Source organism: Oncorhynchus kisutch, linkage group LG29 (assembly GCF_002021735.2).
Source record: "Oncorhynchus kisutch isolate 150728-3 linkage group LG29, Okis_V2, whole genome shotgun sequence".
Lineage (NCBI taxonomy): Eukaryota > Metazoa > Chordata > Actinopteri > Salmoniformes > Salmonidae > Oncorhynchus > Oncorhynchus kisutch.
The window spans coordinates 8,605,302-8,623,436 of NC_034202.2; the positions used below are offsets into that span (position 1 = coordinate 8,605,302).

Here is an 18,135-nt window from a genome sequence, read left to right on the forward strand (position 1 = left end):
TCCCCCTTCTCTCCTCGCTCCCTTCCTAAACACTAACCTTAAATCCTGTCTGTACTCAGTGGGACTGAGGAAAAAACCTACTTGTTTCTCAGCATGTGTTCAGTAGAGAGCAATTGTCATTAATTACAATCTACCTATTAGGTGTAGGTCTACGGTATGTTCACTGATTGAAGAGAGGGGGGCAGTTTATTACGTTCATTAGTACACAGTTCAACAGCACCACCCTGTGGCCTTTTACTGTACTGCATCTGCTATCACAGAGGACTGTCTGTCTCCGCAACTGTGTGTGTGTGTGCGCACTGCATGTGCAAGGCCCCGGCCACAAAGAGACACATGAAGACGTACAAAATTGCATGACGCATTCATCACTGTCTGTTTTTTTGTCCGTCAAAAGTTAAAATCTTTCCGGAAGAGTTTCATAAAATAAAAAACGGACAATTTGTACGTTTTCTGTCGGACAATCATCTCCGTTGTCCATCATCCATCAACGGATGACATCCACTGAAAAACCATTGGCTCAATCCGTAATTTCCGGATGCCAAAAGTCTCTGTGGCAGCGTCCTTAAAGAGCTAGGAACCACAGAAGAGGACGGGAGCAGTGTGTATTCCTTTATTACACAGACACACCCCAGAAAGCTGAGCAGTCATGCCTGCATTTAGACCAAAACGACACGAACCATAAATGCCGAAACAGAACATTTACCAAAAGATATAGGAGGAACACATACATAAGTACAGTACATCTGTCTACTCTAGAAGTCTTCACCGTAAATAACAACATTGTCATCACTAAACCACAGCGTGCGTGTCGACGGAGCAGCTACAATAGAGGAATAGAGAGAGAAAGATATAGACGACACATATACACTGAGCGTACAAAACATTAGGAACACCTGCTTCTTTCCATGGCACAGACTGACCAGGTGAATCCGGGTGAAAGCTATGATCCCTTATTGATGACACTTGTTAAATTCACTTTAATCATTGTTGATTTAGGGGAAGATTCAGGTTAAAAAAGGATGATTTTTAAGTCTTGAGACAATTGACATCCAGAGGGTGAATGGGCAAGACACAAGATTGAAGTGCCTTTGAACGGGGTATGGTAGTAAGTGCCAGTAGCACCGGTCTGAGTGTTTAAAGAACTGCAACGCTGCTGGGGTTTTCACGCTCAACAGTTTCTCGTGTGTATCAAGAATGGTCCACCACCCAAAGGACATCCGGACAACTTGACACAACTGTGGAAAGCATTGGAGTCAACATGGGCCAGCGTCCCTGTGGAACACTTTCGACTCCTTGTCGTCCACGCCCTGACGAACTGAGGCTGTTCGGACGGCAAAAGGGGTTGCAACTCAATATTAGGAAGACGTTCCTAATGTTTGTGCACTCAGTGAACAGGTAATAATAACAACAGGCAGTTTGTGTGTTGTATCTCTGGCTTTAGTTCAATGAATTAAGGGGCCTTTTGGGTTAATTTGGCGCAGAAATGGCACTGATCTATGCAAAAGATACTAGGAGCAACGCACAGGCAACTTATATGGTCATAACAAAAGGCCATTAGAAACGTAAACAATGACTTGTGAGTGAAATAGGCTTTTAGCCTTGAGCCCATCTTTCATACACATGCATCATCACTGCATATTCACTAGTCTACACCTACAGTACACCTAAAGTACACCTACAGTACACCTACAGTACGCCTAAAGTACACCTACAGTACACCTAAAGTACACCTACACATCCTGTTAAAAATACCCCATCCTTCTGACTTATAACAGACCATTCACTATTCATCCAGCTCCCTTTCCGTCCATCTATCCATCCAATACATCTAACAGCCAAGGCCAGGAGATTTTCCTGATCATGTGATCTGACCAGGGAAAATCCCAGACCCTATTACCAGGCTAATTGGCTCTGCTGGTCAGAGAGAACCTCTCTGGCTTGGAAACCACTGTCTCCATCATCTGCATCTTCTACTTCTACGGGTCTATCTGTTCGGGTAAGGGGTTGCCTCTGTGTGTGACAGTATCAGTACTAGCCTATGATAATGCGTACAGTACAGAAGCTACTGGCAATGTTACAACAGCAACACCATTTACAAAGAGGCCGAGCAAGAGGGAAGGGTTGGAGTTGTGTGTGTCACTATGCATCCCTATGTTTGTCATCATTACTTCAAGCGGGGGTAGAACTCTGCCAGCGTGCTCTGAGGGATTCTCTTCAGCATCTCTTTGGGGAAGATTCTCATCAGCTGCCAGCCGATATCCAGTGTCTCAAACACAGTCCTGTTCTCATAGGCTCCTGGAACAGAGAGAGAGAGAGCGAGAGATTACACACTTGCGCACGCACTCAAACACGCACGCAGGCAGACAGGCACACACACACACAGTCCTCCCGTCCCCTCCCCCCTATGCCCCAGTGTACCCTGGGCGATGAAGTTCTTCTCAAACTTCTGTAGGAACTCCAGGTAGAGAAGATCATCAGGCGTCAGAGCCTCCTCTCCTACCACAGCCTTCATCGCCTGCACGTCCTTACCTATAGCATAACACGCATACTACACACACACACACACAATAACAGATGATTTCCAGCAGAAGTGTCTAATGTTGTTGAGCAGCGTGTGTGTGTGTGTATGTGTGTGTATGTATACCAGCTGGTTGGAGACATCAGAGTGGTCTTTGCGTGTCATCCCCTCTCCGATGGCTGACTTCATCAGACGAGACAGTGATGGCAGAACATTGATGGGAGGATAGATCTAGAGAGAGAAAGAGAGAGAGAGGGGTAAAGAGGGAGAGAGTCGGAAACATCACAACATCAATTGAGAGAATCGATTTGCCAGACACTAGAATCCTGCCAATGCCCAGAGGCGCTTTTTGAAGGTAACAGCCACATTCTTGTGTGTGTCTCTGTGGTGTCACCTGTCTGTTGTGCAGTTGTCTGTCCACGTAGATCTGTCCCTCAGTGATGTACCCTGTCAGATCAGGGATGGGGTGAGTGATGTCTGAGAGAGAGAGCGAGAGAGAGAGAGAACATCACTTGAGAGAGCGGAAGAAAGTAAAAGACTGTCCATATTTGAGCAGTCAGTTAAGCAATACATGTGTGTACAGTAGCATCGTTGGGTAAAGGAATATGTGTGATCGACATATCATTGTTGGCCAGAGTGAGTGTAGGGATCTGGGTGATCGACATGCCATCGTTGGCCATAGTGAGTAAAGGGATCTGGGTGATCGACATACCATCGTTGGGCATAGTTAGTACAGGGATCTAGGTGATAAACATACCATCGTTGGGAATAGTTAGTATGGGGATCTGGGTTATAAACATACCATCGTTGGGCATAGTTAGTATAGGGATCTGGGTGATCGACATACCATCGTTGGGCATAGTTAGTATAGGGATCTGGGTGATAGAGCCGTTGCGTCCCTCCACCCGACCAGCTCTCTCGTAGATGGTGGCAAGGTCAGTGTACATGTAGCCTGGGAAACCACGACGACCTGGGACCTCCTCTCTGGCCGCTGAGACCTGAGAGGTGGGGGGATGACATTTACTCGTTGTCATTGATTTAATGTGTAATAATGTTGATGTTTGCTGTGGCGATGTCTCACCTCTCGTAGCACCTCAGCGTGTGTGTGTGTGTTATACCTCTCGTAGCGCCTCTGCGTAGGAGCTCATGTCAGTCAGGATGACAAGGACGTGCTTCTCACACTGGTAGGCCAGATACTCTGCCGATGTCAGAGCTAGGCGGGGCGTGATGATACGCTCTATACTGCAGAGAGACGGGGAGAGGGTAAGATCTTCAAGGCAAGAGGTGAGAAGTCACCAATGAAGCATGGTTTCCGTTAGGAAAATGTGGCGCCGGACAACATGACTGGGCAGATTTTAATTTACTGGCCATTTGAGAAATTTACTGGACACATATGCATAGGGTGACTAACCCATTAGGGCAGGGGTAGGCAACTAGATTGTGCGGCGGGACGATTTTCTCTGGAAGAGATGGTCGGGGGCGGAATATAATTCTGATCATTTGTACACTGCAAATTGACCACAACTAGGCCCAAAAATAGATTGTATTTGAAAATAAAAAACATTGATTACATTGAGACACAATGACATATGTATATTTTTTTTATTTGTGGGAATACTTGGGAACAGATTACCGAAATGAATTCCTGGTGGTTATACAGTAAAAAAAAAAGGAGTTTTGCCTGTTTGCCGACCCGTGCATTAGGGTGTCCACCCCCAGCGCTCAGGAGGACAGGAATCACATTTACACTATGCTAGTTCATCTTAACAGTGGCGCAGCGGTCTAAGGCACTGCATCTCGGTGCTAGAGGCGTACAGGCACCCTGGTTCGAATCCAGGCTATATCACAACCGGCCGTGCACAATTGGTCCAGCGTTGGCCGGTGTAGACTGTCATTTCTTAACTGACTTGCCTAGTTAAATAAAGGTTAACAGAACATGCAATTCCTGTAATGAAGCAGCCAATCAAACATTTTCAAACATTTCCCAAAATGCAATTAGCAGGAAAATACCATTCTAAACATTTAGCCAACGCTCATATCAAGAGCGCAGTGGTTAAGGGTGCTGTACTGCAGTGCCAGCTGTACCACCACAGACCCTGGGTTCGCGCCCAGGCTCTGTCGCAACCGGCCGTGACCGGGAGGTCCGTGGGGCGACGCACAATAGGCCCAGCGTCGTCCGGGTTAGGGAGGGTTTGGCCGGTAGGGATATCCTTGTCTCATCGCGCACCAGAGACTCCTGTGGCGGGCCGGGCGCAGTGCACGCTAACCAAGTTTGCCAGGTGCACGGTGTTTCCTCCAACACATTGGTGCGGATGGCTTCCGGGTTGGATGCGCGCTGTGTTAAGAAGCAGTGCGGCTTGGTTGGGTTGTGTATCGGAGGACGCATGACTTTCAACCTTCGTCTCTCCCGTGCCCGTACGGGAGTTGTAGCGATGAGACAAGATAGTAGCTACTAAACAATTGGATACCACGAAAAACGGGTAAAATAAAAAAAATCTAAGTTAATGCCTAAACCACCTTAACACACTTTTTTTAAAAGGGCAACAACTTCGAAATTTGAGACACACGGATGAACGTCTAATTCTGAAGTGACACTGTGAGACCTAGTTGGATACCCTGCCTACTGTTGCCTATGCACTGAATGGCAAATGGGAGGCACGCTTCAATTACGAGTTGAGAAAAAAAGATTGTAGCTCTTTTTTAATCATGGACATCAAAACGCAATTACATTTAGAATTGTTGCACACTGACTGGGCTTATAAAAGCACGTTTAGGGTAGAGGTTAAAGGTTAGAAGTGACCTACGTGGGGTCGTTGGCCAGGTTGAGGAACAGACAGACGTTGTCCATGGAACCATTCTCCTCAAAGTCTGACTTGAAGAACCGAGCTGTCTCCATGTTGACCTGGGGTCAAGGGTTAGAGGTCAAAGTTTAAAGCTGGAATCCTTCATTGAAATAATAACAAAGCAGTCACCCTGTAGTGGGGTACTATTTGATATGTGTATATTATGTATACACTACATCAACAAAAGTATGTGGACACCAGCTTGTCGAACATCATTCCACAATCATGGACATTAATATGGAGTTGCCTGTGCGCCTGCTCGGCCATGGAAACCCGTTTCATGAAGCTCCCGACAAACAGTTATTGTACTGACGTTGCTTTCAGAGGCAGTTTGGAACTCAGTAGTGAATGTTGCAACCGAGGACAGAGATTTTTTACGCACTACGTGCTCCAGCACTTGGCATCCCCATTCTGTGAGCTTGTGTGACCTACCACTTCACGGCTGAGCCATTTTTGCTCCTAGACGTTTCCACTTCACAATAACGGCACTTACAGTTGACCGGGGCAGCTCTAGCAGGGCAGAAATGTTACGAACTGACTTGTTAGAAAGGTGTCATCCTCTGACGGTGCCACGTTGAAAGTCACTGAGCTCTTCAGTAAGGCCATTCTACTGCCAATGTTTGTCTATGGAGATTGCATGGCTGTGTGGTCGATGTTATACACCCGTTAGCAACGGGTGTGGCTGAAATAGCCAAATCCACTCATTTGAAGGGGTGTCCACATACTTCTGTATATATAGTGTGCCTCACTCGTAAAATCTCACCCTTTAAAATTAGAATAAACATTATGAGAAGTGAATATCAAAGCAAGTGTAATTTCATTACTTGCAAAACAAATGGATTCACAAGGCATACAACTTACGTTGCAAGGCAATACTGACATTAACAAAGCATAATTCTGAGGGTATAGATCCTCAGTTAACTTATAAGACAAAGCGTGAACAAAGAGATGCCTACTAGACCAGAGTCCTAGAAATGTTGAATTGATCATATAACCTTCAAATGGACAGGATACAGGATGAGAGAGAGAACAACAGGCCTTCATTTCATTTGGAACATCTGAAGATGTGTAAAATCAACCACCATTGTCCAGTCAAACAATACCAAGTTTACAGTAACCTGATCACTCAGGCCCAATCTCCACAGGGTGTCACAGCATCTAACTTTCATTTAGATTTTTACGGTCAACCACATTACAATGATTTTGAGATAAAGACGATATATACAGTCCCAGTCAACAGTTTGGAAACACCTACTCATTCAAGGGGTTTTTCTTTATTTTAATATTTTCTACATTGACTTGCAAAATGTTCTACGTTGTAGAATAATAGTGAAGACATCAAAACTATGAAAAAACACATAAGGAATCATGTAGTAACCAAAAAAGTTGTAACAAAAAAAAAGTGTTAAACAAATCAAAACATATTTTATATTTGAGATTCTTCAAAAGTAGCCAGCCTTTGCCTTTATGACAGCTTCACACACACTTGGCATTCTCTCAACCAGCTTCATGAGGTAGTCACCTGGAATGCATTTCAATTAACAGGTCTGCATTGTTCAAAGTCAATTTGTGGAAGTTTTTTTCTTCTTAATGTGTTTGAGCCGATCAGTTGTGCTGTGACAAGGTAGGGGTGGTATACAGAAGATAGCCTTATTTGGTCAAATATAAAACACTTTTGGGGATTACTACATGATTCCATGTGTATTATTTCATAGTTTTGATGTCTTCACTATTAATAGTAAAAATAAAGATAAACCCTTGAATGAGAAGGTGGTAACGTATATGAATAAAAACATTTGAGGCAGGGTTGGAAATTCTCCCGGGGTCGCAACCCCTACTTTAGGAACCACAGTTTTAAAGAGTCAATCTGCAGTTGTTACATACTTTTTTTAAACTTAGAAATGTATAATATTTATCCATTGTTTCTGGAAGAATATAACTTATAAATGCCTCATGAGCTTAGTTCAACTGTCACATCTGGTCAGAACAACAAATATAAGCTTGTTTGACTCCAATGTTTGTAAACATTGTAAATCTAGACAAACACTGAATAGCCTCAAAACATGCTTTAAACAATACATGTGACATCATGGATTGTCAGTCCTTGCATCCATTACTCTGTCTATGAATTTGAGAGGGGATACATTTCTCCAGGCCTATCCCTCAGCTTTTGGCCCTTTAAGGGGTCATGTGTGTGTAACCATATGTGTCTCACCCCCATTGCGGCGAAGACGATAGCGAAGTTGTCATCACTGTAGTCCATCACATCTTTAGACTTCCTCACCAGGCCTGCCTGACGACAGATCTGAGCCGCTATCTACACAGAGAGAGAGGGGGGGGGGGGGGGCAAAAGATAGAAACACGCTGCAGGATATGAAAAAACAACTGTTTCCTTCCTTGGAGGAGAGCCTCAAAGCTCATTTCCCATTTAATCAAACTGAACTAATTAAAAGAAAATGATACAAATTAATGAATCAATTTAATTAGTGGGTTTAATCAGCACTAGACCCTATGGATGTGCTACTTCAATACCTTCACACAAATTGCCAGGCCATTCTTAATGCTGAGGATGGGGGTTAACGGAGGAAGGGAGTGTGTGCGTACCTCGTTGTGTGGCAGTCCTGCAGCAGAGAAGATGGGTATTTTCTGCCCCCTGGCGATGCTGTTCATGCCGTCTATAGCAGAGATCCCTGTCTGGATCATCTCCTCCGGGTAGATACGACACTGAGGGTTGATAGGCTGGCCTGGACACACGAGCACGTCCGCACGCACGCATACACACATGTTATTATCTCCTCAAAAAAGAAACATTACTCTCTATCGTTATATTCATCTCTCAATCTATAACTCTAGACGTGTACCCATGATGTCCAGGTAGTCTTCTGCCATCACTGTGGGGCCTTTGTCGATGGGCTTGCCTGATCCATTAAACACGCGTCCTGCAAACAGAAATGCCCATACACACACACAGGCATGCACACCAACACACACAGGTTCAGATTGACTGTTCGTGTGTATACAACAACAACAACACATTTACAGTGAGGGAGAGGGAGAAATTACACAATTGTTACCCGGAGGAAAATGGGGGAGAGTCATGCTTTTTTTTCCAATTTCAGTCAGGGGGAGGGTTTAGTATTTTTTTTATTTAGTTCAGGGGAGGGTCATGTCATTTGTAATCGATTAAATGTCGTATTGCTCAGTGTTTGAGAATGAGTTGCTTATTATAACTCGACGTGTGCCCGATGCTGTCCCTCATAGGTGATTCTCTGCTGGGCGTGCAATGGCAAGTGTGCCTAGTGTGGTCTCAATCAAATGATCCATAGCCTATACCGTAGGCTAAGGCTATACGAAGAGCATGCAGGGAGAAGCACTGGGATGGTGTATATGAAACTAGGATACACTGCATCACACACCACAATGGATAGGCTATCCCAATCATAAGCCCTGGCCTGCCCTGTTCTTGCTGATGCAAACCCCTTTTGTGCTGCCAAACCGATGGCTGTGCTGTGCACCGGTGGCAATTCAGGACGCGAGTCAAAGGCTTCTTCCAGGAAATAATGTTGTATTTGTCCAAAATGTTCAGAAAGCGAAGATGAGGAGGAGGACCGGAGGTAAGTTTGCTACTGCTACAATTGATTTGAATAAAAAACAACATGTTTCATTGCCCATAATGAAGCTATTTATTAGCGTTATTGATCTCACAATGAGCCATATTCGAGTAATTTACATCACTTATTGTACATTACTATGAAGCGGCAGCAGTGGAGATGGGCAAGCAGTGGATGCTGAAAGTCGGCGAATTCCAGAAGGCCTCATTCACTCATTTGAATTAGATTTTAGGCTATTAACAACAAGAGTGCTCTGTGTTGGAGCCTATTTCTTCCTATTCAATAAATAAGAAGTAGGCCTACCTGTTTGCCAGATTAAATTATAGTCTACTATCCATAGATTTTGTCAGCCAATTCCTGCTGTTTGATAAATGAAAATATTCTCACTCTCATCCATAGTAATGTCATCATGTAGACTAGACAACCCGCACAGCTACCTGCACTGTATCTGCATGCTGTTGGCTAGCGGGCAGGTGCCAAGACCAGAGTAGGCACATTTGGGCAGGTGCCAAGACCAGAGTATGCACATTTGGGCAGGTGCCAAAACCAGAGTAGGCACATTTGGGCAGGTGCCAAAACCAGAGTAGGCACATTTGGGCAGGTGCCAAAACCAGAGTAGGCACATTTGGGCAGGTGCCAAAACCAGAGTAGGCACATTTGGGCAGGTGCCAAAACCAGAGTAGGCACATTTGGGCAGGTGCCAAAACCAGAGTAGGCACATTTGGGCAGGTGCCAAAACCAGAGTAGGCACATTTGGGCAGGTGCCAAAACCAGAGTAGGCACATTTGGGCAGGTGCCAAGACCAGAGTATGCACATTTGGGCAGGTGCCAAGACCAGAGTATGCACATTTGGGCAGGTGCCAAGACCAGAGTATGCACATTTGGGCAGGTGCCAAGACCAGAGTATGCACATTTGGGCAGGTGCCAAGACCAGAGTCGGCACATTTGGGCAGGTGGGCAGGTGCCAAGACCAGAGTCGGCACATTTGCTATTTGACGCAACAGTTTGTGACAAAACTATCAGTCGAGTTGAAAATGCGATGGAAACACATTGAACTTTAGATTCTTTACGAAAAAGTAGATTTTGTGTGCACTACAGTTCCTTTGGTAAGTATTCAGACCCCTTGACTTTTTCCACATTGTTACGTTATAGCCTTGTTCTAAAAATGAGTAAATAAATAAAAATCCTCAGCATTCTGCACACAATACCCCATAATGACAAAGAGAAAACAGCTTGACATTTTTGCAAATGTTTAACAGAAATACCTTATTTACATAAGTATTCAGACCCTTTTTATGAGACTCCAAATTGAGCTTAGGTGCATCCTGTTTCCATTGTTCATCCTTGAGATGTTTCTACATCTTGATTGGAGTCCACCTGTGGTAAATTCAAATGATTGGACATGATTTGGAAAGGCACACACCTGTAATAGGTCCCCACAGAGCAAAAACCAAGCCATGAGGTCGAAGGAATTGTCCATAGAGCACCAGGACAGGATTGTGTCGAGGCACATAACTGGGAAAGGGTACCAAAACATCTCTGCAGCATTGAAGGTCCCCAAAAACAGTGGCCACCATCATTCTTAAATAGAAGCATCATCAAACCACCAACTCTTCCTAAAGCTGGCTGCCCGGCCAAACTGAGCAATTGGGGGAGAAGGGCCGTGGTCAGGGAGGTGACCAAGAACCTGATGGTCACTCTGACAGAGCGAGAGGGTTCCTCTGTGGAGAAAGGAGAACCTTCCAGAAGGACAACCATCTCTGCAGCACACCACCAATCAGGCCTTTATGGTAGAGTGGTCAGACGGAAGCCACTCCTCAGTAAAAGGAACATGACAGCCCACTAGGAGTTTGCCAAAAGGCACCTACAGGACTCTCAGACCATGAGAAACAAAATTCTCTGCTCTTTTGAAACCAAGATTGAACTCTTTGGCCTGAATGCCAAGCCTCACGTCTGGAGGAAACCTGGCACCATCCCTAAGGTGAAGCATGGTGGTGGCAGAATCATCATGTGGGGATGTTTTCAGTGGCATGGGACTGGGAGACTATTCAGGATCAAGGCAAAGATGAACGGAGCAAAGTACAGAGAGATCCTTGATGAAAACCTGCTCCAGAGCTCTCAGGACCTCAGACTGGGGCAAAGGTTCACCTTCCAACAGGACAACAATCCTAAGCACACTGCCAAGACAACGCAGGAGTGGCTTCGGGACAAGTCTCTGAAAATAGCTGTGCAGCAACGCTCCCCATACAACCTGACAGAGCTTGAGAGGATCTGCAGTGAAGAATGGGAGAAACTCTCCAAATACAGATGTGTCAAGCTTGTAACGTCAAACCCAAGAAGACTTGAGGCTGTAATCGCTGCCAAAGGAGCTTCAACAAAGTACTGAGTAAATGGTCTGAATACTTATGGAAATGTAATATTTCAGTTTGATTTATTTTTATACATTTGCAAAAATGAATTTTAAAACTTTTTTGCTTAGTCATTATGGGATATTGTGTGTAGATTTAATCACTTTTAGAATAAGGCTGTAACGTAACAAAATTTGGGAAAAGTCAGGGAGTCTGAATCCTTTCCGAAGGCACTGTAAGTCATCAAGCATTGATATTTATTCGCAACAAGTTGTTGGTGGGGAAATGCTGATATTTTCAATTAACAAAAATATAAACGCAACATGCAACATTTTCAAAGATTTTACAGATTTTGTTTGTTTGTTTGCATATTACCCCCTTTTCCCCAAAAATGTGATCTTGTCTCATCGCTGCAACTCCCCAACGGGCTCAGGAGGTGAAGGTTGAGTCATGCGTCCTCCGAAACATGACCCGCCTAATCGCGCTTCTTAACACCACCCGGAAGCCAGCCGCACCAATGTGTCGGAGGAAACACTGTTCAACTGACGACCGAGGTCAGCCTGCAGGCGCCAGGCCCGCCACAAGGAGTCGCTAGAGCGTGTTGAGCCAAGTAAACCCCCCCCAGTCAAACCATCCCCTAACCCGGATGACACTGGGCCAATTGTGCGCCGCCCTATGGTAGGCCCGAGTTACAGTTCATATGAGGAAATCCGTCAATTGAAATAAATTCATTAGGCCCTAATCTATGGATTTCACATGACCAGGAATACAGAAATGCATCTGTTGGTCACAGATACCTTAAAAAAAGGTTGGGGCGTGGATCAGAAAACCAGTCAGTATCTGGGGGACACCATTTGACTCATGCAGCGCAACAAATCTCCTTCTCATAGAGTTGATCAGGCTGTTGACTGTGGCCTGTGGAATGTTGTTCCTCTCCTCTTAAAATAGCTGTGCAAAGTTGCTGGATATTGGTGAGAACTGGAACACGCTGTCGTGCACGGCGATCCAAAGCATCCCAAACATGCTCAATGGGTGACATGTCTGGTGAGTATGCAGCCCAAGGAAGAACTGGGACATTTTCAGCTTCCAGGAATTGTGTATAGATCCTTGCGTCATGGGGCCATGCCTTATCATGCTGAAACATGAGGTGATGGCAGCGAATGAATGGCACAACAATGGACCTCAGGATCTCATCACGGAATCTCTTTGCATTCAAATTGCCATCGATAAAATGCAGTTGTCTTTCGTTGTGTGTAGCTTATGCCTACCCATACCATAACCCCACCACCACCACAACGGGGCACTCTGTTCACAACGTTGACATCAGAAAACCACTCGCCCACACAACTCCATACACGCTGCCATCTGCACGGTACAGTTGAAACCGGGATTAATCTGTGAAGAGCACACTTCTCCAGCGAGCCAATGGCCATAGAAGGTGATCCTTTGCCCACTGAAGTCGGTTATGATGCCAAACTGCAGTCAGATCAAGAACCTGGTGAGGACGACGAGCACACAGATGAGCTTCCCTGAGACGGTTTGTGACAGTTTGTGCAGAAATTCTTCGTATGTGCAAACCCACAGTTTCATCAGCTGTCCGGGTGGCTGGTCTCAGACGACCCGCAGGTGAGTGGTTACACGTGATCTGTGGTTGTAAGGCCTGTTGGACGTACTGCCAAATTCTCTAAAACGACATGTATGGTATAGAAATTAACATCACATTCTCTGGCAACAGCTCTGGTGGACATTCCTGCAGTCAGCATGTCAATTGCACGCTCCCTCAAAACTTGAGACATCTGTGGCATTGTGTTGTGTGACAAAACTGCACATTTTAGAGTGGCGTTTTATTGTCCCCAGCACAAGGTGCACCTGTGTAATGATCAAGATGCTAATCGGCATCTTGATATGCTACACCTGTCAGGTGGACGGATTATATTGGCAAAGGAGAAAGGATCGCTAACAAGGATGTAAACAAATTTGTGCAAATATGAGAGAAAAAAGCTTTTTTGTTCATATGGAACATTTCTGGGATCTTCTATTTCAGCTCATGAAACATGGGACCAACACTTTACATGGAAACCTAGCTAGTGTTAGTAAATGTCGCAACTTGAATGGCTTGGTGTGCTAAGTTAAAATCAGGGCTAGAATTGAGGGGGTATGTGAGGGTATTGGGGCCTTTGTTAAAGAAAAAGGCTAAAAGCATAGGCTTACCTCTTAAGATTTTATATAAAGCGATCTATAACTAAGCTTTAGTACGCAATGCCATTTAAAAAAAAATCTATTGTGAAGCATTTGTTACACACAACAGGCTGGCAGGAGCGCTCAGCATTTCAACAACACATCAACAACATGCCCGTGATTTTGACATTTAGTATAAAATGTTAACTAATTACTTAGAATCAGATAGTAATTAGACAAAATAGTCTTATTATGCTATACAGTCATTCTACAGTGCCTTTTGAATTCACTTGAAGAAATATGAGTTTGGCCAGTCTTTGGTTTGAGGATAATGCAGTGACCTACGCATGTTCATTTAGACTAGCAAATGCTCTTATATTTCACAGTCAACACAAATCTATTTTGTAACAACAATATCATGGAATAAAATATAATAAATTAGAAAAATGACAGGTTTCCAAATGACAAAATGTTACAACCTGATGATATGCGGCTGCTGTTTTAATAAACAAATGGCTTTTTCTCAAATGTTTTGATGATGATCAGATACTTCAGTTGTCATTGGTTCTGTTGATCGACAACTGTTCCAAACTTAGACTACCCTCTTTTTTTTTAACAATAGCCTACAGTGGGGCAAAAAAGTATTTAGTCAGCCGCCAATTGTACAAGTTCTCCCACTTAAAAAGATGAGAGAGGCCTGTAATTTTCATCAATAGGTACACTTCAACTATGACAGACAAAATGAGGGGAAAAAAATCCAGAAAATCACATTGTAGGATTTTTTATTAATTTATTTGCAAATTATGGTGGAAAATAAGTATTTGGTCAATAACAAAAGTTTATCTCAATACTTTGTCATATAGCCTTTGTTGGCAATGACAGAGGACAAACATTTTCGTAAGTATTTACAAGGTTTTCACACTGTTGCTGGTATTTTGGCCCATTCCTCCATGCAGATCTCCTCTAGAGCAGTGATGTTTTGGGGCTGTTGCTGGGCAACACGGACGTTCAACTCCCTCCAAAGATTTTCTATGGGGTTGAGATCTGGAGACTGGCTAGGCCACTCCAGGACCTTGAAATGCTTCTTACAAAGCCACTCCTTCGTTGCCCGGGTGGTGTGTTTGGGATCATTGTCATGCTGAAAGACCCAGCCACATTTCATCTTCAATGCCCTTGCTGATGGAAGGAGGTTTTCACTTAAAATCTCACGATACATGGCCCCATTCCTTCTTTCCTTTACACGGATCAGTCGTTCTGGTCCCTTTGCAGAAAAACAGCCCCAAAGCATGATGTTTCCACCCCCATGCTTCACAGTAGGTATGGTGTTCTTTGGATGCAACTCAGCATTCTTTGTCCTCCAAACACGACGAGTTGAGTTTTTACCAAAAAGTTGTATTTTGGCTTCATCTGACCATATGACATTCTCCCAATCTTCTTCTGGATCATCCAAATGCTCTCTAGCAAACTTCAGACGGGCCTGGACATGTACTGGCTTAAGCAGGGGGACACGTCTGGCACTGCAGGATTTGAGTCCCTGGCGGCGTAGTGTGTTACTGATGGTAGGCTTTGTTACTTTGGTCCCAGCTCTCTGCAGGTCATTCACTAGGTCCCTCCGTGTGGTTCTGGGATTTTTGCTCACCGTTCTTGTGATCATTTTGACCCCATGGGGTGAGATCTTGCGTGGAGCCCCAGATCGAGGGAGATTATCAGTGGTCTTGTATGTCTTCCATATCCTAATAATTGCTCCCACAGTTGATTTCTTCAAACCAAGCTGCTTACCTATTGCAGATTCAGTGTTCCCAGCCTGGTGCAGGTCTACAATTTTGTTTCTGGTGTCCTTTGACAGCTCTTTGGTCTTGGCCATAGTGGAGTTTGGAGTGACTGTTTGAGGTTGTGGACAGGTGTCTTTTATACTGATAACAAGTTCAAACAGGTGCCATTAATGCAGGTAACGAGTGGAGGACAGAGGAGCCTCTCATTTTGTCTGTCATAGTTGAAGTGTATCTATGATGAAAATTAGAGGCCTCTCATCTTTTTAAGTGGGATAACTTGCACAATTGGTGCCCCACTGTATATTTTAAAAAATTAAACGTCTCTGTTGCTGCAGCGTGCGCTTATTCGTTGTCATGCTCTGATGTGGTATTAAAAACTGATTCTGCAGTCATGTAAAATGACAGAATTGTATGAAATGCGTTTTTAAATGGATATTTTTTTCTTAGACCGCAAATAAGATGGTTCATTCGGTGTATAATAATGGAGATCTCTTCACACCTTACCCTTACCCTTACCTTACCCTTACCCTTACCTTACCCTTGTCCTTCTGGCTACGTTGCCATGTAATGCTTACAAAATGCAGAACAGTTTCTAAAACGGCATATCAAAGGGTCTGGTCTGTCTGTCCTAGGTGTGAGGGTAAATGATAGGCATGTTCTCTGCTATCCACTTTGTTTTTATCTATATTTTGAGTATAGGGGAATATCTGACCTCACTTCAGAGGTCAGATTTTCTCCAGGTATCCCTCATTATGAATAACATACAGTCCCTAACTGCCGTACCCAGCATATCTTCAGAGACAGGGGTGCGTAGGATGTCTCCTGTAAACTCACAGCTGGTCTTCTTAGCATCAATACCTGATGTCCCCTCAAACACCTACACACACACCCACAAACATACACACACACACGCGCAAAGGGACAGTTAACACTGGGCTCTGAGTTGTAGGATTTTGAGACATGACTGGCAAGTCACACACAGACACACTGACCTGCACCACGGCTTTAGACCCTGTAACCTCCAACACCTGGCCACTCCTCTTGGTTCCATCTGGCAGGGTCAGGTGGACGATCTCTGCATACCTGGGGAACTGTCTCACACACACACACACACACACACACACACACACACACACACACACACACACACACACACACAGGGTCACCTGGGAAACTGAATAACACGCTGGTCAGAGCCTGGCTGTGTTTTAATACAATATGTTGATTTGAAGATGTACTAATCTGTGATCGCTCACCTTCACCTGGTCCAGAATCACGAGAGGCCCGTTCACTCCAGACACTGTCCTATAGGCTACAAAGAGAGCAGAGTCAGGTATTGATGCTACAAACAGAGAGCAGAGTTACTCACACACTGCTCACACCCGTTGTAGTAAGAAGCTGCAAGTCATGCAACTGCTGCAAAACATTTTGAGGGAGTGATGGTGAAATTAGATTTATTTTCATTCATTAGGATATGAGAAACGTATATTTCCCAGCAACATATGATACAAATGCGTTTCAATAGCAATCGATCCCCCTGAATACTACTACTAGTCATCATAACTTGCCGCAGAATGCGCAACGTTATCTCCTATCGTGCTGTCTGTCTAGCCCCTCCGTTCCTGCGTTATTCTCCGGTTTACCGGGCACGACAGCTAATAACTCACTCAGGCGCGGCTGGGAGATGTAGTCGCGTTTAACGGCCAGGACTTGCTCCCGGGAGGCAGCCGTCTTGTTGCCGGTAACGGCTGATGAGAGCTCGTTAACAGCTCCGCTGACCATTCCCTTCAGCACCTTCAACGCCATGTTTACCTCTGGATTGGAGTTGGAGCAGACAGTCGTGACAGCAAAACTGCGCATGCGAGGTAGCTACGCGGAGGAGCTGATTACTCCAAGATTTATTTTATTATAAGGTGTGTGACATTTTGGGCTAAAACAAGTATTATAAATTGGGTGGTTCGAACGCTGAATGCTGATTGGCTGACAGCCATGGTAAATAATACCTGTATACCACCGGTATGACAAAACAATGTACAGTATTTTAAAATGTTCACACATTTATAGTGAAATGTTATCAAATCAAATAAAACAATCAAATGTTATTTGTGACATGCTTTGTGAAGAACAGGTGTAGACTAACAGTGAAATGCTTACTTATGAGAAATAATAGAAAAATAATAACAAAAAAGGGATAACTACACAATGAGTAATAATAACTTGGCTATATATTATATTAACTCAATACATTAAGTAATGACTTAAGAATTATTACCTTCTACACTAAAAGATAACGAACCTACAGCACTAGACTAACATCACATGCATCATCCTTGTGGTATTGAGAGATAAACATGGTAATGACTTCACTGATTGCACATAAATGAAGATAGTTCCGACCCGATAGAGTGCTTGCTTTGTTATCCAACTAATCTTGTGTTCTTTCTGTCATCCTGTGAACCCCGTTAATTGCTGCTAGCAGCTATATTTCAGTGTTGTGTTTCTGTGATCCTGAGGCTGAGAAATTTGCAATTGCGCTAATATGACCACAGGAGGTTGGTGGCACCTTAATTGGGGAGAAGGGCTTGTGGCAATGACTGGAGCGGAATTAATGGAAAGGTATCAAATACATCAAACACATGGTTTGATGCCATTCCATTTGCTGTGTTCCAGCCATTATTATGAGATGTCCTCCCCTCAGCAGCCTCTACTGATTCTGACATACTGGTACGACCTAAGATGGCGGCTGATATAGGGGCCGGTGCCATCAGACATTTAGCTCTAACTTTGGAACGCTATGGGCTATCAACTCAGTTCTAATTGACCCAGAATTTTGACCAACCAATTGCAGAGCTCCATGAAAGCCAG

General features: G+C 44.2%; 1 protein-coding gene across 2 annotated transcripts; it reads right to left on the bottom strand.

Annotated features, from left to right (window-relative positions):
* Positions 1 to 596: 596 nt before the first annotated feature.
* On the bottom strand, positions 597 to 17,775 carry LOC109874357 (V-type proton ATPase subunit B, brain isoform). Of its 2 annotated transcripts, XM_031809382.1 has the most exons (15): positions 17,543 to 17,775; positions 16,938 to 17,084; positions 16,527 to 16,582; positions 16,263 to 16,361; positions 16,054 to 16,147; positions 8,223 to 8,300; positions 7,966 to 8,105; positions 7,577 to 7,678; positions 5,323 to 5,420; positions 3,637 to 3,760; positions 3,366 to 3,516; positions 2,913 to 2,995; positions 2,645 to 2,749; positions 2,419 to 2,548; positions 597 to 2,295 (listed from the first exon to the last, which is right to left on the bottom strand). In XM_031809382.1, the coding sequence occupies exons 2-15, from the start codon at positions 17,074 to 17,076 to the stop codon at positions 2,165 to 2,167; spliced, it is 1,530 nt and encodes a 509-aa protein (XP_031665242.1). In that variant the 5' UTR covers positions 17,077 to 17,084; positions 17,543 to 17,775; the 3' UTR covers positions 597 to 2,164. The 2 variants fall into 2 exon arrangements, with proteins under 2 accessions (XP_031665242.1, XP_020321818.1); XM_020466229.2 differs by lacking the exon at positions 17,543 to 17,775 and having other exon boundaries at positions 16,938 to 17,236.
* Between the last annotated feature and the right edge of the window lie 360 nt (positions 17,776 to 18,135).